We start from the raw sequence: 25,432 nt of genomic DNA, 5'->3' as shown, positions 1-25,432 counted from the left end.
CAAGCCTCTGGGAAGCTCGGGCTGGAAGCTCAGAGCCAGGGTAATTTTCTAAGCCCCTGAGGTGGATGGAAAATTAGGAAACTGTCTTCCTGAGGGGTTTAAGTTTAAATGTTGGCAGTTTCTCTGCATTCCCCCAGCCCTCACCATTATTTACACCGGTCACTTCCACCCAATATGATTTAAAACATCCTCCCATCTTCGTAAAATACCGCCACCCCACTTGTCAGCAGTATCACAGCGAGTTTTACTTTGCCTTTCTTGTAAGGGCAGGCAGCATGAACTCCGAGGGTCCTGGGAGCAAAAATAAAAAGTGGATCCAAAGAGAGGATTGCCCTCATTTTGCTGAGGGCCAACCTGACATACGACTCCAATCCAAGCAGCTCAAAGCAAATCAATTCGATTCAAGAGACACATATTAAGCGTGTACGCCATCAGTGGGGCTCCTTCTACTCTCAAATGACAGGAAGCCTAGGTTTACACCTAAAAGGGAATTTATTGTCTTGCAGAAATGAACAGCCCATGGGGGCCTCCCCATTCCCAGCTCCAGTCCTGAGAGCTACTCCGATTGGACAGCTTCACTTCTGGGCCCATCCCTGAACCAATCACCACGGCCAGGGGGTAAATGCAATGTGCAGATTGGCTCAGGCTGGAGTCGCATGCTCCTCCTCCTCTGGATTCAGGAAGTGACTTTCCTGCAGGACCTGTCAGAGCCTCTATATGAATACATGGGCACACACAACATACAGCATTTCCCCAATGGCTTTGAATTTGCGTGAACACTATGAAACTGGGATCTGTTGTGCTTGGCCCACCACTGGCTGGAGCTGAGCAATGGCTACCTCTTTTGCACAGAGCGTGAGTTCTCCAGCTTGCTTCCCTCCTCAATGCCTGTCCCCCAGACTAAGATATCTAAGTTTGACGTCGTATGTCCCAAATGCAACAATATGAAGCGTTACACACTAAGGGGAAAAATCAAATAGCTCCCAAACATTGTAAGTATTCCCTCACACATGCACAAGCACTTGTGCACTCATCTGGGCACTCGCATAAAAGTGCAAGGTGCACACACAACCACACACAGCCAACGTGGGATGCAAAGTGCTGTGGTCTAAATGTTTGTGCTCCCCAAAATTCATATGTCCAAATCCTAATCCCCAAGGTGATGGTAGTAGGAGGTGGAGCCTTTGGGAGGTGATTAGGTTATGGAGAGAGAGCCTTCCAGAAGGGACTGGCACCCTTGTGAAAGGAGGACCCTTCCACCACGTGAGGTTAAAGTGAAAAGATGGCCATTTATGAGGGAATGGATCCTCGCTAGACACGGAGTCGGCTGGCAGCTTGGCCTTGGACTTCCCGGCCTCCAGAGCTGTGAACAATAGATTTCTGTTGTTTGTAAGCCACCCCGTTTATGGGGTTTTGTTACAGCAGCCCAAAGGCGCTGGGACACAAAGTCAGCCTCGGCCATCGCTGCGGTGCTTGCTCTGCCCTGGGCTGGGCTCCTGCTCTTGCCCGGGCTGGGGAGCGGGAGCAGCAGCGGCCTGAGCCTGGCCCCCTGGCATGCCCGGCCTCGGGCCACCTGCGGGGTGAGAGCACCTCCTTGGCCAGTGAAAGGCTGGACTCCAAACCTCCCCGTCCCCCGGCTTTAACTAGAAAGGAGGCCCAGATGCAGGTGAGGACCCTGGAGGTGTTAGGGTCAGACCAGGGAGGGGACAGAAGGAGCCTCGGCTGCTAGAAGCCACAGAGGACCAAAAGCCACCAGCCCCAGGAGAGCTCCTGCAGCCAGGCTAAGAGGCTGGGCACGTCCCAGGCAGGTACGCGCACCTGGCGGCCCTGTTTGCAGTGTTTTCTATGCAGTCTGGACAATCACAGAGAGGCCCCTGCTCCCGGGACCCTCCTCAGAGGTTCCCCATTTCCCCAGCTGAGAGGCCAAGAAGGGAGAGGCAGGATCGTAGGAGCCTCTGTCCTTAGAGCCCATCCCTGCCACATCCAGTCACTCCAGCCCCAGCCCAGCCCAGTCGATCACCTTCCCATGGTCTTTCCCCTGCACCGCCCACCTGCTCCCAGCGTTCCTGGGGTGCCAACCAGGAAGGGCTGAACTGAGCGAATTGCCGTGTGTTATCTGGACAGGGTCAACAGCCCCCTCCGCTCCTTATCTCCAGCTCGGGAGACCCAGACACGAGCAAACAGCACCTGGTGCGTCTCCCAGAGGCCAGGCGACAGCGCGGCCCCGCGGGCAGAGGCCAGGCTGGGAGACAGAGCACCTGGAACTGAGGCGGGCTCTGCCACGCACCACAGGAGCACACGCTGGGGGAACTCTGTCGCTGGCTGAAGCAGTCCGGGGAGGCTTCCTGGAAGAGGCAGCTCTCGCATTGGGCTTTGAGGCACGTGTAGGGTTCAGAAGCACAGTGGTGGGCACAGCTTAGACAAAGGAGAGAAGGGGCGGGAGCAGTAGCGGGGAGATGCATGGGCCTCAGGTTTGTACACATTGGGGTTTCTGTACAGCTGGGTGACCTGGACTGAGTGGTTCAACTACTCTGTGCCTCAGTTTCCCCATTTGCAAAATGGGGATCATAGTGTCTACCATATTGGTTATTGTGGGATGAAATGAAACCATTGCCAGAGCCTACAGCACACCGCAGGTGCTCAACACACGAACGGATTCTAGTTCCACCTGGGCGCAGTGGCTCACGCCTGTAATCTCAGCACTTTGGGAGGCTGAGGTGGGAGGCTCGCTTGAGCCCAGGAGTTCAAGGCTGCAGTGAGCCATGATGAAGCCACTGCACTCCAGCCTGGGCGACAGAGCAAGACCCCGTCTCAAAAAACAAACAAACAAAAAATTCTAGCGCCTCCCCAGCCCTCACTGCTGGTGGCGGGATGTCCAGGAGGCAGAAAGAACAAAGGGGGCGTCCACAGCAACAACCCCCAAACAACCCGTTTCGCAGATGAGAACACCAAGGCGCTGAGAGGGTGCGTCCTTTGCTGGAAGCCACCAGGCTGGTCACCGGGAGCGGTGCTCAGGCTCGGGCCTGCCTGGCCCGGCTCTGGGGCTCGAACCGTCTCCTCTATTCTGGGGAATTCTCCAGGTGTGACTCCAGGAAAACAGGGCTGGCTCCCGGGGGCTGCGGAGCGGGAGGCGGTCCCCGGCCATCGAGGGCTGTGTCTGGGGCTAAGAGAGTCGGAAGGAGACCGAGGCAGGCAGCGGGGTGGCAGAGGGAGGTCTCTGCCGCTGTCCCATCCTGCTCTTGAGAAAACGAGGGCCGCCTGGCAGGGGGCAGAGCCCGGGCAAAGGGGCGCAGGCGGGAAGGGGCAGGTGGGCCTCCTACAGCACTGAGGTGCAGCCCAAGGCCCAGAGAGGGGCGGGAACTTGCCCGAGATCACACAGCAAAGCGGGAGAGGGGGCCTCGGAGGGGGCCGGGGGCTGGGCTCTGCCAGGGACCATGCTGCAGGGTGGACCCTGCGCTCTCTGAGCTTTGTCTCCTGGCAGGGCTGGGAGGGTTTGGAAAAGGCTCCTCCATGCCAAGGCCAGGTGGACCTCGGCACCCCCCACCCGCTGGGCGAGGACCCCAGGGGCAGAGTCGCGGGACCCACAAGGCCGCATCTCCGGCCCGGAGCCGCCTTCCCCATAGGACGCGCTTTGCTGCCCCCTAGTGGCGCCGACGGAGTCTAGTTTCCCATCCCGTTTCCTGAGAGATGCTTCCCCGGCCAGGTGTCCTGTCCCAGGCCCGTACCTGCCTCTCCCTGCCAGCCACAGGTGCGTCCAGACCAACCTGGGGGGGGGGTCTTAAGCCCTTCCCCAATATCCCACCGCGACCCACCTCCCCACGGAGAGTTCATGTCCAATATGGAGTGACACTGAAAATCACAGAGTCTGAACCCAGATGGGCCACATCCCAGCTCTGTGACCTTAGCTGAGTTATGTAAGCTTCCTGTGCCTCAGTTTCCCCATCTGTAAAACAGGGATGATAATAAAGATTTCTACTTCCTATTGTCTTTGTAAACATTAAATAGGACAGGGCTGGCCTGTAATCCCACCCTTTGGGAGGCGGAGGTAGGAGGATCGCTTGAAGCTAGGAGTTTGAGACCAGCCTGGGCAACATAGTGAGATCCCATCTCTACAAAAAATGTAAAAATTAGCCAGGCAACTAAAAATAGAAACAAAACATTAGCCGGGCATGGTGGTGCATGCTTGTAGTCCCAGCTACTCGGGAGGCTGAGGCAGGAGGATCGCTTGAGCCCAGGAGTTTGAGGTTGCTGTGAGCTAGGCTGACGCCACGGCACTCTAGCCCGGGCAACAGAGTGAGACTTTCTCAAAAAAAAAAAACAAAAAACCAAAAACCATCCAGGCTTGGTGGTGTACGCGCCTGTAGTTCCAGGACGCAGGGGCTGACGTGGGAAGATCGCTTGAGCCCAGGCTGCACTGAGCTACAACGACACTGCACTCTAGCATGGCTGACAGAGTGAGACCCTGTCTCTAAAAAAAAAAGAAAAGAAATTAAAGAAGAAGAGTAGAAAGTTCTTAGCAGAGTTTCTGGCATGTAATGGGCACTTGATAAAGACTGGGGACATTGTCCTCTCCCGCCCAGGCCTGAGAGGTGACAGAACCTCCCCTCTCCTTCCCGACCTGGTCACCCGAGCTGCCCCTCCAGGTAAGAACAGCCCGTTTAGATGCTCAGTGTCGCTGGATTCCTTCAGAGACTTGAGTGCCCAAGCCTTGGCTTTGCTGCCCGAGCTGTGCGACTTGGAGTCACTGTCACGTACCCGGCTCCAGGACGGTTCTGTGCCTTCTGTGGGGTCATGGAGGCGGAAGACAAGGCCCGCAGGGTTACAAACTCAACTCAGAACGGGTTTATTGGAGCAGTTCGGGAGGGCTTCCTGCAGGAAGCGGGCGGCACAGAGGCCCCCAACTCTGGCCACGGGGGTGTCCTCGGGCCGCGGCCGCTCAGGGAAGGCCCAGCTGCGTCTTCAGAGCCTGCAGCCCCCGGCTGTCGATGCCGCTGCCTCCGCACACGATGACCACAACCGACGTCAGCCCGGGCTGCAGGCGGCCCTCGGCCTGGAGCCTCCCCAGGAGGCCCGAGTAGACGGCTGCCAAGGCCGCCCCGCAAGCAGGCTGGACCAGCATACGCTCGTCATCTGCCCGGATCAGGGGGACGGGGACGGGGGGAAGGGAGAAAACAGCCCATCAGCGCTCAGCAGGCCCTGGGCACGGCAGGCCCACGCCGCCGTCTCCCCAGCCAGCCGCTCCCCTCTTCCTCTCGCAATCCGTCACTGGCCGGGCTCTCTCCCCATCCATCAACCTGACCATCCATCCCTCGCCATCCACCTCTTATCTGTCCATCCATCCATCCATCCCTCTATCCATCATTAGGCTGTCTGTCCGTCCACCCCCCAGTGTATCCATCAATCAACGTATCCATCCATCCACCCGTAAGCCATCCATCCATCCCCTATCCATCACTTGTCTGTCTGTCCATCCATCAGCATGTCCATTAATCAACGTGTCCATCCATCCATCCATCCATTTCTATGTCATTCAGCAATCCATCCGTCCATCCATCCACTATCCCTCCATTCATCATCCACCTTTCTGCCCGCTCATACAGTCATCCATCCAGTCAACAAATATTTGGGGAGTGCCCACTCCCTGCCAGCCCCTGTGCCAGAAAGGCCTGGGGACACAACTGTGAAAAGGACACACCAGTCCCCACCCTCACCGAGCTCACCATCTAGTGGCACGGATGGATAAGAACCGGGCAGGTAGGAACAGAGGGCCTGGTGCATAGGAAGGCCCCAGCCCAGGCAGGGGGAGGGCAGGTGACCAGGGGAGGCTTCCTGGAGGAGGTGGCACGATGGCTGTGTGGTTGCAGGAAACCCACAGAGAACAGGGCCAGGCTGGGCGGCCAGAGAGGGGAGCAGCATGGACAAAAGTCTGGGGCTGGAGACAGCAGGCCACGCTCCTTCCTCACCCTCGCCCGCTTCCCCTACTCCACGTGCACCTGTCGTGCAATCAGTGCACTTTCAGCCCCGAGCTAGGTGCTGAGCACGCGGACAAGAGGGCGCACGCTCTTGCTAGGGGCTCCAGGGGCTCCGTGGGTCCCCGAGCCCAGGAGGGGGCAGCGCTCACTCACCCAGGAACCGCTGCACGGCACTCACGGCCTCGGCGTCCCCCACCACCTCGGAGAGGATCTGGCACTCCTGCGTGCACTCCAGGGCCCGCGCGGCCACCGTCTTGGCACCCAGGCACTTGGCCACGCTGCGGGACGGGGGCGCAGGGGCTCAGCGAGGAGCGGCGACTCGGGTCTGGTCCGCGTGCATCGGGCCCTGCGATCCTACAGCCTCGATGGAGCCACTTCTCACACAGACCCCAGGAAGCCAAGCACTGGTTTTATTCATGAATAGCTATCATATCTACACTGCAGCTAATATCTATGAAACGTGTGCAGCGTGCTGGATATATGGGTTTTCTGTTTTCATCCTCTCAGCCGCCCTTTGAGTTAGAAATGGGCTGGCTCCATTTTACAGAGGAGGGGACCAGAGCTCAGAGAGGTTAAGTAACAAGCTCAAGGACACACAGCTAGTCGGTAACAGAAGGTAGATTCAAATCCAGGCGGTCTGACAGCAGACTGCATGATGTGTTTGGCATCAGCCACCTGTTGGCACCTGCTGTGAGCTGGGGGGGTGTGATTCAGGCCCAGGACAGCCTTGGGGAGAGCCCGTGACCCCCGCAAGGGCCAGAGCGCAGACGCTGGAGCCAGGCTGCCTGGTTTCGAAACTTGGCTCGGCGATCGCTGTGTGGCCTTGGGAAAGTCACTTCAACTCTCTGAGCCCCAGTCTCATCAACTGAAAAATGGGGCTCGTGAGGTTGTCATAGCGACTAAGTGAGTTAAAAACATGGACAGTGCTTAGGACAGAGCCCTGACAGGTAGCGAGCCCTACAGAAGTGTCAGTCGTGGTTATTATTATTGCCGCCGAGGTTATTAAGAGGGCAGACAGCTGGCGAGGCAGCGACGAGTGAGCAAACACAAGCGCGAGTAAATCAATGCTCGCTGCGGGGAGCTGGCGACGGGGCGTGAGGACGGGGCGAGTGAGGAGGAGACACGGGCCGGCAGAAGAGCAGGGACAGGGAGTGTCGCAGGCAGCGGGAACAGCCCAGCAGGGGCTCCGCGTGGGCCAGGACTGGGCCGGTAAAGGCGGCCGGCGGCCGGGGCTGGGGACGTGGTCCGGATTTTAGCCTGAGAGCCCGGGGGAGGCAGGGAGGGGCTTCAGCGCGGAACGTAGAGCCCTGCAGGCCAGCGGCGGAGAAGGGACGAGCTGGATGCCTGGGGGACGGTAAGGGGCTCACAGGCCCCTGGTCACAGGCCGTCGCAGTTGGGCGTCCGAGAGAAAGGAGAGCCCACATCCGCGCAGAAACGCGCACGCGAGCGCCGTCAGAATCGCCCAACATGGGAAGGGTCTGAACGGTCACCAGCTGGTGGAGGGACAGACCAAGCATGTCCCCCCCCCCCACACAGCGGAAGGGCCCTGACCACGTGACATCACGGATGGACCTTGCAAACATGATGCCGAGCGAAAGATGCCAGGCGTCCAAGGCCGCGAGTTGCAGGGCTCCGTCCTAGGAAACGTCCGGGACGGCAACCCGTGGGGACGGAGCGTGGGGCAGTGATGGCCGGGGCTGGGCGCCGGGGGTGGGTGTGGGCGGCAGACCGGGGGGTGATGGCCAAGGGTGTGTGGTTTCTTTTGGGGGGTGGTGAACATGGTCTAAAATTAATTGCACAGCTCTGTGGATATACTAACACCGCCATGCACTTTCCATGGGTAATGGTACCGTATGTGAACTCTATCTCAATGAAGATGCTATAAAAAAAAAAAAATAGGCAGCAGGGCTGGCATGGGGTTGAGGGAGTTCTTATACCCACCTGGGGGGGTGATGCTCTGGGAGTGGGAGAGGGGCTGGAGGGACAGAACTCAACGGGGGCAAGGGGGAGCCCAGGCGACCCCAGCTGTCCAGCCCAGTGACCCTAGGGGTCACTCACAGCAATGGCAAGTCCATGGACTTCAGGAAGAGCTTCTGCCGTGCCAGGCTCCTGGGACGGGTGCCGTGGGCTCAGAGCTCAACGAGCCAGTCCCTGCCCTCCAGCTCCTCTGCCCCAGCCAGTAACCCTAAAGGCACACCCGGAATCTCTTCTGTGGCTGAAGAGTGACACAGACACACACGCGGTGCCCTGAGGGTCTCCCAGATGAGACGCCACTGCCCAGCGGGGCCTCAGCGGGCTTCCTCGGGGAGAGCGGGGTGGCACCCCAGGCAGCGAGGACAGAACGAGCTAAGACTCAGAGGATTCCCGGGCAAAAGCAGCACGGAACATGGGCGGGCGGGTGTCGGCCAGGAAAGAGGGGACATTGTGCCAGAAAGCCAGAAAGAGACTCAGGTGTCAGGTATAGTTCTACTGAGGCATGCACTGAGTTTCGTTTTGCTAATCTGGCCCCCTAGAACATTGCACACAGTAGGTGCTTAAGAAAGCTGACTTAACAGGCTATTCTAGCCGGGCGCGGGGGCTCACGCCTGCAATCCTAGCACTCTGGGAGGCTGAGGCGGGAGGATCGCTTGAGCTCAGGAGTTCGAGACCAGCCTGGGCAAGAGCGAGACCCCGTCTTTACAAAAAACAGAAAAGGTGGCTGGGTGTGGTGGCGCATGCCTGTCGTCCCAGCTACTTGGGAGGCTGAGACAGGAGGGTCACTTGAGCCCGGCAGTTCGAGGCTGCAGTGAGCTACGATGACGCCACTGCTCTCTACCCAGGGTGACAGAGCAATAACCAGTCTCAAAGGAAAAGACAGAAAAGGGCAGCTCAGTCTGAGCAGTGCTGATCTCGGACGGTGGGATGACGGTGACGTTCTGTTTTCTGTTGCTCGTGGCTTGTCTACACCTTCTAACCTGTCTGCAACACCCCTACGTTGCTCTTGCAACGAAGCCCCGTCTCAGTCATCGATGAGGTTGAACCGAGTCCCCTCTTCGCTGCTCTTCAGCGTCCCTCCTGACCGAGATCCACGTCACCGTGGTTGGAGTCCCGGGGCCCAGCAGAGCCTTCCGGGTACCCATGCCCCCGCTGCTGGGACTGGGGGGCCCTAGGGCAGCGACATCCCCACCCCCCAGCCCCTGACGAGTGTCCCCAGCCCGCGCCCACCTGGTGATGTCCGGCAACGTCACCAGCCTGCCCGCCTTGACGGCCGCGTTGAAGCTGTGCGCCCCGAGGGTCTCCATGGCGATGATGGGCACGTGCTGCCAGCCCACCTCCACCAGGCCGGCCACCACCCCCGCCAGGAGCCCGCCGCCCCCCACCGCCAGCACCAGGGCGCCCGGCGGGGTCCCCAGGGCTGCCTTCAGCTCCCGCACCAGGCTGGCGTGGCCTTCCCTGGGGGGGAGAAGAGTGAGAGAGGCCGTGGCCCCAAAGGCCCCCGGGGTTGGGGGGGATCACAGGGGCGGGGGGGGGTGTCCATTATCCGTCATTCTTCCTGCCCCGTCCCCCTCCCAGGCGCTTCCTTGGACATTGTCCCCGTTAATCCCCCCAACTTCAGAAACAGGCAGCAGCGGGCGGGCACACAGAACGGTGCAGGGAGAGCCTCTGCCTGTCACCCAGCCCCCAAGCACATGCTCAAAGGGACTTCGTGCTGTCACCTTCGTCCCCCACGTGTAGAAACTAAGGCAGGGTGGCGAGGTGCTGTGCACAAAGTCCCGCAGCTCGTAAGTGGCAGAAGCAGAGTCTGAACCCGTGCCGGTCTGGCTTTGAAGCCTCTTCTCTCCCTGGGCCTCAGTTTCCCTTCTGTCCAGTGGGAAGGCCCCCAGCTCTGCACTTCCTAGGAGGGGACACCCACCTTACCATATCAAGGGGTGGTCGAACGGGGAGACGTTCACCCAGCTGTCTCTCTTGGCCAACTCTTGCGCCCTCAGATTGGCCTGGTCCCAGACCTAAAGAGAGACCACGGCTGCTCAGAAGACCGGGAGTGCCACGGGGGCTGGGCAGGGCCTGGGGGCCGGCAGGCTGGGGACCCCGAGGACGAGCCCAGACCTGGAGTGGGCCCAGCGGCCTCCTGAGACGAGGACAGAGGCACTGGGTGCACAAACGAATGCCACGCGCTTCCCATCGCCCTGAAGGGACCCTCCCAGCACCACGCTGCAGGAGAACGAAGCCAGGCCAGCGGGGGGAGGGAGGGGGGAGGGCAGGAGCAGGTGATCTCTAAGGCCAGCCGCATGGTGTCCACCACGAACCAACCAGCAGGGGACCAGCCCCCTCAGACCAAGCCCCAGACAGCCACTCGGTCACTATAGACGGAGTCTGTGCAAACCAGGCCCGGCCAGCGGAGGCCCTGCCGACAGGTGGCACTTAAGGCAGGCCCCGAACACGGCGGGCCCACGCCGACCACAGCAGCGGTGGCTTTCCTGCTGTCACTGGCCTGGCATCTGCGGCAGAGGCCCGTGCCCCTGCAGCCTGCCCAGGGGTCACTTGCAGGGCACTCACTGGCCACGCGACTTTGCCCGCAGGTGGCAAGGAGCAGACGCCATGGCAGGAACTGAGCCTGGTTGCCCACAGAGGTGGCCCGGCCACTCATGCCCTGTCTAAGGGCTTTCTCCCCCGCCCTGCCTCATGGCCACACTCCTGCCCGGCTGCCTGCAGTCGCCTCCCGGTCAGCTGAAACAAGACAGCATTGCCCAGGGAGCCCACCCCAGCCCGTCTCGGCGGGAGCCTCCTCCTCCAAGGGGGACACAAGCGTCCCCAGGGAGCCAGAAATAGCCTCTGCCCGTCCTGGGGACCCTGCAGAGCCCAGTCCTGCGCCGGGGACTGCGGGGCAGGAGAGAAGCCAGAGAAATGGTCTCTGCCCACAAAGAACGCCCCGTCCAGATGGAGAGAGGAGCCTCATGCTCCGGAGTTACTGGAACAAACATGAGACTCGAAACCGCGCAGTCCTTGACATGTGTCACCTGGAGGTCCCCGGCTGCCTCCCCTCCTGCACAGCCCCCTTCACTGCCCCCAAAGAGGCAGAGTGGAAATCCAGCGGCGTCAGGGACACACAATGGGACTTATTCAGCCGTGGGAAAAACAATGAAGTCACGCGCTGAACCGGAGGTCGCTATCTTGAGTGAAACAATTGGGAGACATAAAGTCCCAGCCCTCGGGACGCGCCACTCCTCACACCCGCCCCTCAGCTCAGCCGTCCCCGAGAAAACTGGGTTCCAGCCATAGTTCGTCCAAAGAAAAAGGGGGGACAGAATCTCTTGGGGGTGGGGCGGGGTGGAGCGGGCACAGCCCCCTCCAGGGGGGCCTCACCTTCCCAAACAGCTGGACCTCGGCCCTCTCCCCCTGCAGCCGCCGCACCACCTGCAGGGGGGTGCTCTCGGGGAGCACGATGGTGGCAGGGATGCCCAGCTTCCGAGCCGCGTACGCAGCAGCGACGCCCGCATTGCCCCCTGTGGGAGTGGAAGGGGTGCGGTGGGCAGAGATGCGTTTGCCGGGTGATGCACCCCCTCCCCCTCCACTTCCCTTTGGGATTCGCTACCCCTCCCCCGCCCCATTCATACGCCCCCACCACCACCACTGACTCCTCCTTCTAGCTCCAGAAGTGAACAGACAGTTTAAATAGAGCCTATCAGAGGACTCAAGCCCCTGACCCATGACAGGTTCAGGGGTGAGTACGTGACCCAAGCTGAGCCAAAAAACGACCAGTTCCAGGACTGGTGAGAGCCATTGCGAAGGGAGCTCCCTTTTCACTCGGGCTGGCCGAGTGGTAGGTTGCAAGCCTGAAACTCCTGGTGGCCACCTCGCTATCATAAGGCCTCTATGAATATAAAGCTAATCTAGAGGAAAGAAAAGCCAAGAGAAGAAGCAATAGAGAGGAGAGCTCCTGGTTCCAGCTGTTCCTGAAAGCCACTTATCCTGAGATTTTCAGTTCTTAGAACCTGTGGCTTAAACCGGCATGAACTGAGTTTCTATCACTTGCTCCCACCATGAGCCCTAAATTATGGGAAGAAGGCTAGGAGAGGACATGTGTGGTGGCCATCTCATCTGTGACCTTGGTGAGGCTGGACCTTTAAGAGAAGGCCAATCAATCCCTGGACAACCACTGCTGCTCCAGCCTGCTCCTCCTCCCCCGGCCCCTGCCCCGAGGACCCCCATGAAACGGGAAATGGTGGGGTCACCTGAGGCGCACACCAGGTGTCTGCATCCCTTCTTGGCCATCTGGGAAGAGAAGTGAGCGGGTGTCACAGAGACCTGATGTCAGAATGTCCCCATCCCACTCCCAACACTCCACCCCTCCTCCTGCCCTCACCTGTCTCCACTCATCTGCTCAAGTTCACGTCTCCCCTCCTGCCCGAACACCCCCCGCCCGCCCCGCACGACCTCACCGCTCCCCCCGCCCGCACACCCTCACCTCCTGGCAGAAATGCCCGATGCCCCGGATCTTGAAGGAGCCGGTCGGCTGCACGTTCTCGCACTTGAGGAAGACAGTCACGCCCGCCACCTGGGACAGCGCCCAGCTCTCCAGCGTGGGGGTGACCGTGTGGAAGGGGCCGCCCTGGGCACGATCCGCCACAGAGCTCTCCATGCCCGCACCCGCGCGACAGCCTGCAGGAGCGCACAGAAGTCACGGCCCAGCCACCTCCAGTCGAGAGTCCCCTTAGCCAGGACGGGGGAGGGCGAGGCAGAGAAGCCCCTGGGCTTGGGTGTCCTGAACCCCATCTGGCTGCCAAGCTGAGAGACTCCCGGCAAGCATCTGGTCCTCTCCGAGCCTCAGTTTCCCCATCTGGACAAAGAGGTTGGGACTGGGGGCCCTTTCGCTCTGTCACAACGGCGGCTGCCCACAGTGCTGGGAATGTCGAGTGTGACCCACACGTGATGAGGAATGAATGAGGGGGGGGGAGATTCATTCACTCGTCACTCATTGATTCGTTCAGAGAAACGCTTCTTGAGCACCTACTATGTGCCGGGTGGGTCCAGGGGTGGGGACCTAGGACCACAGGTCAGAAGAGGCTCCCACTCGGCCAGAGCCCACATTCCCGCTGGGGGGACAGACCACAGAAGTTCAAATAGGAGTGACTTGGGAGGGATGTTATTTTAGCAAGCGCAGTCGGGGAAGATATCTCTCAGCAGAGAAACTTGCAAAAACTTCTGTTAAAGCAAACGGCAGCACAGTGAGAGGACAGAGAATCGCTCAGCTTTAGCTGTATCAGTGCCTTCTGTCCCTTCCCGAAATGGGAAGAATTGGTCCCCAATTCTTCCCATTTATTATCACTGTATTTTCCTACTATTTTATCTCCTCTATAAATATTTCAGAATGTATCTATCTCTAAAGACAAAGAACTCTTTTTCTTTAATTTAGCCACAGGGTTTCATGACTGTATCTATTTGTCCAAACTCATTGAATTCTATATTTAAAGTGGGCAGGCCCGGCACGGTGGCTCTGTAATCCTAGCACTCTGGGAGGCCGAGGCGGGCGGATTGCTCAAGGTCAGGAGTTCGAAACCAGCCTGAGCAAGCACAAGACCCCTGTCTCTACTATAAATAGAAAGAAATTAATTGGCCAACTAATATATATAGGAAAAATTAGCCAGGCATGATGGCGCGTGCCTGTAGTACCAGCTACTCAGGAGGCTGAGGCAGGAGGATCGCCTGAGCCCAGGAGTTTGAGGTTGCTGTGAGCTAGGCTGACGCCATGGCACTCACTCTAGCCTGGGCAACAAAGTGAGACTCTGTCTCAAAAAATAAAAAAAAATAAAGTGGGCTAATTTTATTTTCTGTAAACCCTCATTGATGCTAATTTTTTTAAAAAAATGTAATCATGATACCATTATCACACCTAAAATCATAATAATTTCTTTTTTTAATTTTTCATTTTTAAAATTTTTAAATATTTTTTTCTGTTTTATTATTTTTTTTCCTACTACTTGGTTCATTCTCATACCTTAAATAATTTCTTAATATCGCCAAATAGCTGATAATTTTTCAAATTTCCAATCATGGCCAGGGCATGGTGGCTCACACCTGTGATCCCAGCACTTTGGGAGGCCGGTGTGGGAGGTTCACTTGAGGCCAGGAGTTTGAGACCAGCCTGGGCTGCACAGTGAGCTCCCATTTCTACAAAAGTAAATAAAATTTTAAAAGCCTCCCAATCATCTCATTCGATGTGATAAATGGTTGGTTTTGTGATTACTGGGGGCTTGGGGGCTTTCAGTAGTTTGAGCGTGCGAGTCAGATCCAGGCCTTCTGATTGGTTGAAGGGGCTTTTAACTCTTTTTTGACCTGCGGTTCCCAAGTGGGGGAGTTTGGAGGGGAATGACAAGAGAGCCCAGGGGCGCAGCGCGACCTTGAGGGAGACATGAACTGGGACTGCAGCCTGTGCAGACAGAAGGGTGAGTGAGGGGCAGGGCCGAGGACCTTGGCGGTCACCGAACTCCACTTGCAGCCGCAAGCCTCCGGGGGTGTTGAGCCAACAAGCAGGGCGTGGATGAGGGAGCTGGGGACGAGAAGAGGAGGAGGAGGAGGAGGCGAGAGGGAGCAAAGCTAGCAGGGAGAGAAGGAAGGAATTCAAGGCCCCTTTCGTTCCCCGGACCAGGAAAGCGCAGCCCCGGCCCGCAGTTCCGCTGCCGGCCGCTAGGGGGAGGCCGCCCCGCCCCGCCCCGCCGACCCGAGCCTCCCGCCGGCCCGCAGCTGTCGCCGGGAGCGGCGGCCGGGGCTGGGACGCGGCCTGGGACTGCCCTGCGGGGACCGCGCGGCGGGAAGCACGGGGCTCGGGCTCCAGCCTAGTCGCTGTCCTCACCGGGCCTCACCTGTCGCACCTGAGTCGGGGTGGGGACCACCTACCCAGCCCCTGTCCCCTGTCCCCTGTCCCTGTCCCCTGTCCCCGAGGCCTTGCCCCAGAGGTCGGCGGGGTGGCACCTCGCAGCCGGACCCTTGGTGCCAGGGCCAGCCCCTGCCCGGCAGAGTGCCAGCCCCACCCCACCCCACCTGCCCGGCAGGGCCCGCCCCCGCCCCCGCCCCCAGGGTCCCGAGCTGAGCCCGCGTCCCCGCAGGGCCCGGAGCAGCCCCCCGCCCCCGCCCCGGCCCACTCGGCCGCCGCAGACCCGCGCTCGCAGACCCGCAGCGACGGGACCCTTACCGCGCTGCGACAGCCCCGCCGGCCGCCTGGGCACAGGTGCGTGCGGCCGCCCGGCCTCGCCCCGCCCCCGAGTTAAAGGGACCGCGCCCCGCCCTCAGGGCGAAGACCCAGGCGGCGGGCGAGGAGCTGGGGGGATCGACCCTCGCCGCCCGCGACTCATGCAGCACCTCGTCCCATTTGACAGATGAGGAAACTGAGGCTCAGGGAGGGGAGCCCACTCAGTCGAGTCCTCCCAGCCAGCAGGCGGCGGGGACAGCCTGTCCCCCTCCCTCTGCATCTTCTCCTGCTTGTCCCCCGCGCCAAGCTGCTTCCCCAAGCCACTGTGGGGGGCAGCGTGGGTCTGCGATGAAAAAAAAAAACAAGGACGAGGAAACGATGATTATTTGTCACGTGAGAAAGGCAGATTTTTTTTTCTGAAGCACCCCTCCGCCTCTGATATTTTATGCCCAACGATTATTTACTGTTCCAACGAATAACTATTCATGCATTCAATAAATATTTTTTTAATTTAATTTCTGCCCTTGTGAACAAATCAATATGTATGCATTGGACACCTACTCTGTGCCAGCCCCTCCTGGGACCTTTAGTCTCACACCAGATGGCATGTCCCCTGCCCTCGGGGGTGGCAAAGGGCAATTATGCTGGGTGCTATCAGAGGCTGGCAGCTGGGGGGCGGGGCGGGGCTGGGAAGGCTGCCTGGAGGGGGCAGCCCGAGCTGAGCCAGGAATCAAGCACGAGGCGTGCAAAGGTCTGGAATTGGACAACATGATGTGCTCCAGGGTCAGGGAAGCAACCAGTGGGACAGGCAGAGAGAAGGCAGGGGTGGGGCACCAAGCGGGTTTGGGGCTGGAGAAGCAGGCTGGGTCCAGAGTTTACACGGGTGCCTGTGCCAGTCCAGAGCTTGAACCTTACCCGGGGGCACTAGGGAGCCACAGAAGGCTTTAGGTAGGGGAATGATGTGATCAGAGGAATGACTTGTTTTTTCACCAGCTCACTGGGTGAAACTAAGCCAATCATTCCTGTCTCTGGACCTCAGTTTCCCTATTTGTAAAATGAGAAGTGAGGTCCAGGAAGACCTGGCAGTCCAGACATTCTGTGTCCTTCTTGGACCATGTGGGATCTCCCCAGGTTTGATGATTAACTCCCGGCCACTTGGGGTTAAGTCGACCTGCTTGGCTGATCACCGAAGAGGACCATGGCAAGTTTATCCCCATCCTCACATTAAACACACACCCGGTGTCAGGGGCCCCGTCCCAGACTGGGCACTGGGGACCCAGAGGTGATAAAACCCAGTTCATGCCTGAGGGTGGCCCCCAACTTGAAGGGGAGAAGAAAACACCCACTCCAGTGACAACTCTAACACCCCCTGTGAGGACGGAGGCAGAAGGTCCCTATAAGGCAGCTGGGAGCAGGGTGGGATCAGGGAGGGCTTCCCGGAGGAGGTGGGGCCTTCGCACACAGCTCAGGCTCAGACAAGAAGCACAACAGCTGCATTTAATGCATGCCTACTGTATGTCAGCCCATTTATACTGGCCAGCATATCCCAAAGGTTTTTTAATAGTTGGTATTTATTTCTGTTGCATGAGGAAGTATATGAATATAGATATGTATATGCATGTGTATGTATATAAAATACCAAATCCATAATTTCATGGATACTATGGCTTCAGAAAAAGCTAAGGCAGGTATTAAAGTTTTAAATAGAGTCTTTTTAAAGACAAATATTAGGCAGTAGTAGTAATAGTAGCAGTAGCAGTTCTGGCACAGAGAGGCAGAATGCCTAGTAGTTAAAACACAGACCCCAGAGCTGGGCTTTGATACAAATACTAGCTCTGCCACTCTTTGGCTGTGTGGCCTTGAATAACTCACTTAACCTCTCTGTGCATTGTTCCCTCCACTGTATGGTGGGGATAAAATACTACCTCCTTAGTAGAGCCGATGTAAGGATCAAATGAGTTAATGTGTGCAAAACATCAGAACTGTGTTTGCTGCTGTTGCCACTATTATTGTTCTTCTTATTATTATTAAATATAAAAGAGATGACAGAACAATATGGCAAAAAACTTGCAAACGTGGCACGTGAATGTTCAAAGTGACATGACGTCATTATATCGCAGAATGCTTACAAATTCCTGGAAAAGTGGGTATGATAATGAACCCTGCACTGTGGACGCGGGCTCAGAGAGGCCAAGTCACTTTCCCAAGGCCACACAGCAGCGGCAGAGTCAGGGCTCAGACCCAGAGGGGCCGGGCTGCAGAGTCTCTGGCTTGGGTGAGGAAGAGGCAGGGGTGGGGAAGCCGCAGTGGCTGCACCAGAGGGCAGAGGAGGCTGGAGAGGTGGGCCAGGTCACTGACCTGTCCCCCCGAGAGCCATGTTCGTCACCCAGCCCCTGTCCCTGACACCTCGGGCCGCCAAACACCCAGCCTGGCCAGTGCCCTGGGTTATTCATTAAACTTCATTACACCATCCTCGCCAGCAGCTGGCTCTCTGTCCCCAGGGCAAGGGAGTTGGCGGGGAGAGAGGGGCGGCTGACACCTGCGATCCGGCCTCCCGGCAGGCAGGTTTAGCCCTGGCCTCTGCGTCATCACTTTCCAAAACATGGAGACTCAGGGCCACCAAATGGGGGCAGAACTGGGGCTCAGGAGCCCAGCACCCAGCCCAACCAGTGGACAACAACCTCGCTGGAAACGGCCTCAAAGTGGGGGGGCCACGTTCCCACGGGCTGGAGCTGAGTCACGCTGTCCTCTGGAGAGGGGCCTGGCTCTACGTTTCCCTGTTGCACCCCGAAACCTTAACAGCCCCTTGCTTGCCGCTTGTGAGTATTTGAGTTTGAGACCCCGGTACAAAGGATCCCTCTCTCCTCTTGCCTCCAAAAAAAAGAAAAGGAATCAGTTGTCAAGGGAGAAGCTGAGGCACAGAGAGGTTAAGGAACTTGTCCCAGGTTGCCCAGCAGGTAGGCCACAGGACCAATCTTCCAGGGACCCCACATCCGACCTGGATGCTTTTGTCCCAGGAGACACGGAAACTCGTAGCCACAATGCCTGAGCTGAAGGAATCCGTAGGGGCATCTTTTTCATGGGTCCTTCTTGTGGATGGGGAAATTGATGTCCCAGCAGAATAAAAGGGTGACAATGGAACGTCTGTCCTCAGGGCCAAAGAAAAGTCTGGTCCTCGTGAATCAGACTTTCGGAATTAAGCCATTCGTTTATGCATCCAGCAAATATTACCCCAAACTACCAACATCTAGGCCCTACGAAGGGAGTGCTGGAGTTGAATAAGATGCTTTCCTGGCCCTCAAAGCAAACAGATGCAACAAAGCATTACAGACTCGGCAACAAGAGGAGCAGGGAAATGCAATTTTTAAATTATTTTTAATTTCTTTTTTTTTTTTTAAGAGACAGGGTCTGTCTCTGTTGCCCAGGCTGGAGTGCAGTGACATGATCGTAGCTCACTGCAGCCTTGAACTCCTGGGCCTTTGGGTTTTTTTTGTTTGTTTTTTTCATTTTTATTTTTAAAACTATCAAGTCAGCAAAACATTGTTGTAAGCAAAATAGCAAGAACAAGCAGTGCTGGCAAGTATGTGGGAAAATAAACACCCTCATCTGTAGCTTGTGCGATGAGGAATTGCCACAGCCCTTAGGGAAATGGATCTGTCAAATCTATTGCTATCTGATAAGTACACACACCTTTGACCAAGGAATTTTAATTGGGAGGATTTATTCTCTTAAAAAAAAAAAAAAAACAGTACCAGAGGGCACGGACATGAGTATGAGAGTGCTATTTAGAATAGCAAAAAAGTAATAATAATGATGATAATGATGGAAGTCTGGATGCTCTTGACTTAGGAGATTATTAATTCAAAATAAGTCATAATACACCCCCACCATAGGATTTGATGCATCTATCACAAAGAATTAATCAGATCAGGGTGCGGTGGCTCACTCCTGTAATCCTAGCACTCTGGGAGGCCAAGGTGGGAGGATCATTTGAGCTCAGGAGTTTGAGACCAGCCTAAGCAAGAGCAAGACCCCATCTCTACCAAAAAGAGGAAAATTAGCCAGGCACGGTGGCGCATGCCTGTAGTCCCAGCTACTCGGGAGGCTGAGGCAGGAGGATCGCTTGAGCTCAGGAGTTTGAGGTTGCTGTGAGCTAGGCTGACGCCACGGCACTCTAGCTGGGGCAACAGAGTGAGACTCTGTCTCGAAAAAAACAAAAGAATTAATCAGATCTAAATCTATGGACCCAAAGAGATGTTTATGATGTATTATAAATGAGAAAAGGAGAAGGAACATGTACAGTGTGTAATGACCTTTTTTTTTTTTTTTTAAAGCAATAACCAAAAGCGCCCAGTATGCCAGTCTGTGGCTGTGCGCAGAGGCTCACGGAGAACAATGTGCGATAACAATGGTCATCCCAGAGCAGCGGGGGCAGTGGGGACAGGGAAGGACAGGATGAGGACAGCAGGGCCCCAGAGTGAAAATGTGAGGGTGGAAACGTTCTCCAATCTGCAGTGACCACTGAGCCCTTAAAATGTGGCCAGTGCCACTGAGGAACTGAGTTATTTTATTTTATTTTATTATTTTTATTTATTTATTTATTTTTTTGAGACAGAGTCTCGCTTTGTTGCCGAGGCTAGAGTGAGTGCCGTGGCGTCAGCCTCGCTCACAGCAACCTCAATCTCCTGGGCTCAAGCGATCCTCCTGCCTCAGCCTCCCGAGTAGCTACAGGCATGCGCCACCATGCCCGGCTAATTTTTTCTATATATATTAGTTGGCCAATTAATTCCTTTCTATTTATAGTAGAGACGGGGTCTCGCTCTTGCTCAGGCTGGTTTCGAATTCCTGACCTTGAGCAATCCGCCCGCCTCGGCCTCCCAGAGTGCTGGGATTACAGGCGTGAGCCACCTCGCCGGCCCTGAATTTTAAATTGTATATAATTTGGGCTAATTTAGATGTAAACAGCCCCAAGTGACCGGTGACTAACGTATCGGCCAGCACGGGTCTAGAGACTCTGTCTAGGAGACAGCACGGACCCAGAAACGCGTCATTGTCACGGGCGGGGGTGACAAGTGTTAGAAGTCCTTTGGTTTTACGCAACCGTTTCCCCAGTGTGATGCAGGCCTGAGTGGCACGCAGACAGAAAGACAACTTCCAAACAGGGAGAGTAAACGCCCAAAACAAACAGTGGGTCCGTGCGGAGGACAGACAGGTGCAGCTTTTAGAAATGCCACACCCGGAAAGAGAGGAGAACCCCGCAAAGGCCACCTGGGCCAGGTGGTCGGGGCTGGGATGAGCAGGTTGGGATAGGTCACCTGCCGGGGTGCGGCCAGAACCGCGTCCCGGCCGTGTAGCACAGAGCCAGGCGACTCAGGAGGAAAAAAAAAAAATCAGACAGACCCCGACCGGGGGGCGTTCTGCAAAACGCCTGAGCGGGGCTCCTCAAACCGTCACGGTCATCGGAAAGAAGAGGCATCGGGGAAACCGTCACAGCCCAGAGGGGGGACACCCAGATGCAATGCGCTCTCTTGGCTGGGACTGTGGAACAGAGAGAAGGACATTAGAGACAAACTAAGGTGGTCTCAATAAAGTGGACAAATGCACCCGGCTAATGTAGGACGGTCACGACACAGGAATTGAGCGTGGGGTCTACGGGCACGCTGTATGCCATCCTGGCGGTTTTAGTGCAATTTTCTATGGACCTAAAACTACTCGAAAATAATTTTTTTAAGGAAAAACAGTCCCCACCCTCCAACTTGGAAAATAAGGCAAATGACAATACCTCATGCAGAGGGTTCTTGTCAGAGGGTGTTTAAATAATGAGGCTTTTTTTTTCCCCTTTACATTCTTATGAAAACAGAGCTTAATTTACAAAGTTCTCTATTTTATTTCATTTTGTGTGGTTTTTTTTTGAGACAGAGTCTCATTCTGTTGTCCAGGCTACAGTGCCATGGCATCAGCTTAGCTCACAGCAACCTCAAACTCCTGGGCTCAAGCGATCCTCCTGCCTCAGCCTCCCGAGTAGCTGGGACTACAGGCATGCGCCACCATGCCCGGCTCATTTTTTCTATATATATTAGTTGGCCAATTAATTTCTTTCTGTTTATAGTAGAGATGGGGTCTCGCTCTTGCTCAGGCTGGTTTCGAACTCCTGATCTCGAGCAATCTGCCCGCCTCGGCCTCTCAGAGTGCTAGGATGACAGGTGTGAGCCACCGCACCGGGCCTGAGTATATCTTAAACACTCCCTTCAGGTTTGGAAAAGGTGATGTCATCTACAGAGAAAGTTAACAATCTTTATGGACACCAGGGGCGTGGCTCCGGAGGCCATTACAGGGGGACAGTTACTGATTATTCTCATTATTTTTAGCTAGTCCCTTACCACAGTTCTCGCCTTGCACCCCGTTATTGAAGGACGGTTTCAATCCCCCCTGGGCTTTCACCCACTCTCATTCCTGAGGTGTGGACAAGGGAAAGGGTCTGTGAACCTTCTGGCTTCTTCTGGCTGAGAACAGATGGAGTTTGGGGGTTCAGCCCAGGAGAAGAGGGGAGAAATTATTTTGCAGTCATCTGCAAATATCTGTGGGTGCTGGGCTTCAGACCTAAGGTTTGCACGACGAGAACATTCACACCGTTTACTTACAGTCTTACCACGACACTTAAGTGGCCAGTGGACTATGAGACAGAGGGCACCTAGCTTCCAGAGCCCCTGTAGCACTGATCCAAAGTTCTAGGGAATCCAAGTGAATAATCCCAGAACCAATCGGGTGTGGGGTCACTGGGAGAGCCCCGTCATAGCCGTACAGATTGTTGGGAATTTCTTTTCTATTCTGGTTTCAACATTTCCTGAGGGACAGCAGGTCGTGTTTGTCACTGCACAGACTCTTTGTCTAGCCAACAGGAAATCTAGCGCTGCCTGATTATCTACAATGACATGGGCTTTGCTGAACCCTAAGGATTTTTGCAGTTTCTTCTGCGATCGGTGCAAGAGGCACGGGCAGATTTCTAACCCCGTCTCTGACAGCAGACCCTCTGTAAAAAACACTAGTATTCCTAAAAAGCAAAGCTTTGCTACCAGGTGTCCTAATATCCTCCTGGCGACCCTCTGTTAAAAGGCCCATAAGGAACTTCGTCTGGAAACTTGTAGCCAGGAGGGACCTCAGGATTTAATAATGCAAATTGTAGACAAATATCAAAGACTCAAACACAGTGGACAAGACCAGAATCCAACAACAGGTGGACCCTAGTTTTTTTTATTTCTGAACCATACTTTTTTCCTCTCTCTAGTTTTTATTAAAGACGGATCATAGTAGGATCAATTTATTTGCCAAAATAAACTTTATTCTTGTTATGTTTGCCCGATTATTTGCATAAGGTGTAGCAAGAATGATTATTAGCCTTCTAGGCTTTTCTTTCTTTTAACATTGGCTTTGCTGGGACTTTTGCATAAGGAATCTCAGATTGGATTCGAAAGTTTCTCTAGTCAAGCCAAGGATTTCTCCGTGCCATTGGGTACCTGTGTGAATTGGGTAAGTTCCTCTTTCCTCGAGGTCCCGAGGTAACTTGAGGTTCCTAGACCTGTCGTCAGCAAGTGACATTTCTTTACTCACCACAGATCAAGAAATGTTATTGATGAGGTACCTGGCCAGTCGTTCCGAAGGGCTTTTTATTGGCCTTATAAAGTCAACCTTAATTCCTTGACGCAGTGGCAGTACCTCTCGGAGAATATGCCACCCCAGTGGCATATTCTTGGGAAATATAGTCAGTGTCGTCCTGTTGCAGAAGAAAACAGATTCTCATTGAACTTATGCAAATAACTATATTGCCATAAATTAAGAATACTCACAAATGGATTTCGAATTCTGTAGAAATCAAGTAGAGAGAAAAAGAAATGCCTCACATTTTGATTACAAATATATACTTTGTTGTAAGCTACAAATAGCACAAGGAGGAGGAAAAAGATTTTCTTGACTTCTGGAAAACAAAATAAAAAAAGATTCAGCAATGTTTCAAACAAAAATTCATTAAAAAAATCTAGTTTGGCCTAGCACTCAGGGAGGCCGAGGCAGGCGGATTGTTTGAGGTCAGGAGTTCCAAACCAGCCTGAGCAAGAGCGAGACCCCGTCTCCACTATAAATAGAAAGAAATTAATTGGCCAACTAATATATAGAGAAAAAAATTAGCCGGGCATGGTGGCGCATGCCTGTAGTCCCAGCTACTCGGGAGGCTGAGGCAGGAGGATCGCTTGAGCCCAGGAGTTTGAGGTTGCTGTGAGCTAGGCTGACGCCACGGCACTCACTCTAGCCTGGGCAACAAAGTGAAACTCTGTCTCAAAAAAAAAAAAAAAAAAAAAAAAAGGATGTCAAGGCATATAAACTTGAACTTATGTTTAATAATTAATATTTTAGTATTTTATCTTATAAATGAGTGAGACATTTTATGATTATCCTCTTTAACTTAGCATAACACAACTTTAAGATTTTAAGTTACTGAGAAGCATTTTGGAACACAACACAGGCACCCTAACCCTAATGTCCCTCCGGGTCCCCCAGGGCCTCCGGTAGCCACGTGGCATCAAAGATGGCTACCAAGGACAGGGCCTATCTGTGCCCTCAAACCATTTGCCAGTTGCAGAGTTTGAGACAGAAAACGGGACTGGAGGATCCAATTCCTCCCAGGATAGCCAGGGGGCAAATCGGGGTGGGGGAATAAGGGGACCATTTTGAGCTAGATCCTGTCTTGCAGCTGCTGGTGTAGACACTCAGAACATGTCCTTGGGCCTCCCCGTAGCCACCTATCCAGACACCCGAGTCCAGAGGCTCAAATCTAAAAACACAAACTCACGGTCAAATCCAGTAAGATTTTTTTTTTTTTTGAGACAGAGTCTCACTTCTGTTGCCCGGGCTAGAGTGCTGTGCCATCAGCTTTAGCTCACAGCAACCTCAAACTCCTGGGCTCAAGCGATCCTCCTGCCTCAGCCTCCTGAGTAGCTGGGACTACAGGCATGCACCACCATGCCCGGCTAATTTTTTATATATATATTTTTAGTTAGCCAATTAATTTATTCCTATTTATAGCAGAGACAGGGTCTCCCTCTTGCTCAGGCTGGTTTTGAACTCCTGACCTTGAGCAATTCACCCACCTCGGCCTCCCAGAGTGCTAGGATTACAGGCGTGAGCCACCGCGTCCTGCCTGTCAGAGGAATTTTTAAGGCTAGCCACAAAATTGCTACATGTTCTTTGAGTTATCATTTTTTTCATAAATGCAAATAAGACAATTGTTTGGAATAAGAGATCTCTAAAATGTATTTTTTGTAAATTGCATCCATTTTTGGCCATTAATTTTTAACAAAGCACTTATTTTAAAGTGGATATCAAAGCAAAAGGCCTTCTAAGGGTGAGTTAAACCCTCCAGACGGGCCCTCCCAATTCTCCATGTGAAACTCACTAGGATGTCCAAACTAGACTCACTCATGAAGGAGCCCAAGAAAAGTTCCAAATCAATCAATCAATCAATCAATCAATCCGTAGAGGGAAAGCGGTCCTGGGTGTTTTCAACACTCACCAAACACGTCTTGCAGTTCCAGAAACCATTTCTCCACCGCCAACGGATCCAAGCACCATGGATGAACATCCAAGGGGATGGGGCAGCCACTACGCGCATCTCCGGATCCCTGCCACCGCGAGCAAGCGCCCCGTGGGCAATCCCAGACCAGCTCCCAAATCCTTGCCGCCCAACCGGGTCCACTTGCCCACCGCCCAAGAGGCAGCCCAGGCAAGAGCCAGCAGGTAAAGCCGAAAGGCAGGGGAGGTCTTTATTCTGCACGGTGCCAATCGGGGGCTCGGGAGAAATGTCTCAAATCCACCTTCCGGAGAACTTGGGAGAAGAGTTTTTTAAGGATAGTTTAGCAGGCAAGGGATTAGGCAATTAGGTTTGTTAATCGGGACAAAATTATAGGGATGTAGAAACCATCTTCTTGTGTTGCCCCAGGCCCTGGGGACACAGGTCTAACTGAGTCAAGTTCTCGGTCTGGGCGCTGGCTGGCCTGGGTGGGCCATGGGACTAGAATGCAGGCCTGGGGGATAGCTTAAACACTCCCTTCAGCTTGGGAAAAGGTGACGTTATCTACAGAGAAAGTTAAGAATCTTGGCCGGGCGAGGTGGCTCACGCCTGTAATCCTAGCACTCTGGGAGGCCAAGGCGGGCGGATTGCTCGAGGTCAGGAGTTCAAAACCAGCCTGAGCAAGAGCAAGACCCCGTCTTACTATGAATAGAAAGAAATTAATTGGCCAACTAA

General features: G+C 55.0%; 1 protein-coding gene across 2 annotated transcripts; it reads right to left on the bottom strand.

Annotated features, from left to right (window-relative positions):
* Window positions 1-4,827: 4,827 nt before the first annotated feature.
* On the bottom strand, window positions 4,828-15,239 carry SDSL (serine dehydratase like). 2 transcript variants are annotated; one of them, XM_012752242.2, is made up of 8 exons: window positions 15,142-15,239; window positions 12,418-12,611; window positions 12,185-12,224; window positions 11,316-11,455; window positions 9,870-9,958; window positions 9,177-9,404; window positions 6,126-6,250; window positions 4,828-5,130 (listed from the first exon to the last, which is right to left on the bottom strand). In XM_012752242.2, the coding sequence occupies exons 2-8, from the start codon at window positions 12,589-12,591 to the stop codon at window positions 4,937-4,939; spliced, it is 990 nt and encodes a 329-aa protein (XP_012607696.2). In that variant the 5' UTR covers window positions 12,592-12,611; window positions 15,142-15,239; the 3' UTR covers window positions 4,828-4,936. The 2 variants fall into 2 exon arrangements, with proteins under 2 accessions (XP_012607696.2, XP_075852714.1); XM_075996599.1 differs by having other exon boundaries at window positions 15,107-15,150.
* Between the last annotated feature and the right edge of the window lie 10,193 nt (window positions 15,240-25,432).

The sequence above is a fragment of the Microcebus murinus genome, chromosome 22 (genome assembly GCF_040939455.1).
Source record: "Microcebus murinus isolate Inina chromosome 22, M.murinus_Inina_mat1.0, whole genome shotgun sequence".
NCBI lineage: Eukaryota > Metazoa > Chordata > Mammalia > Primates > Cheirogaleidae > Microcebus > Microcebus murinus.
Note: the sequence above shows the minus strand (reverse complement) of the source record. Positions and strands in the feature narration are given on the sequence as shown.

What these genes read in the sequence shown, in the direction of transcription:
- SDSL (XM_012752242.2), bottom strand. Translation starts at nt 12,591, where the DNA reads ATGGAGAGCTCTGTGGCGGATCGTGCCCAGGGCGGCCCCTTCCACACG. An exon ending in AGGTCCAGCTGTTTGGGAAG is followed by an intron (nt 9,959 to 11,315) that starts GTGAGGCCCCCC and finishes GTCTCTCTTTAG; the next exon opens with GTCTGGGACCAGGCCAATCT. An exon ending in TTCGACCACCCCTTGATATG is followed by an intron (nt 9,405 to 9,869) that starts GTAAGGTGGGTG and finishes TCTCCCCCCCAG; the next exon opens with GGAAGGCCACGCCAGCCTGG.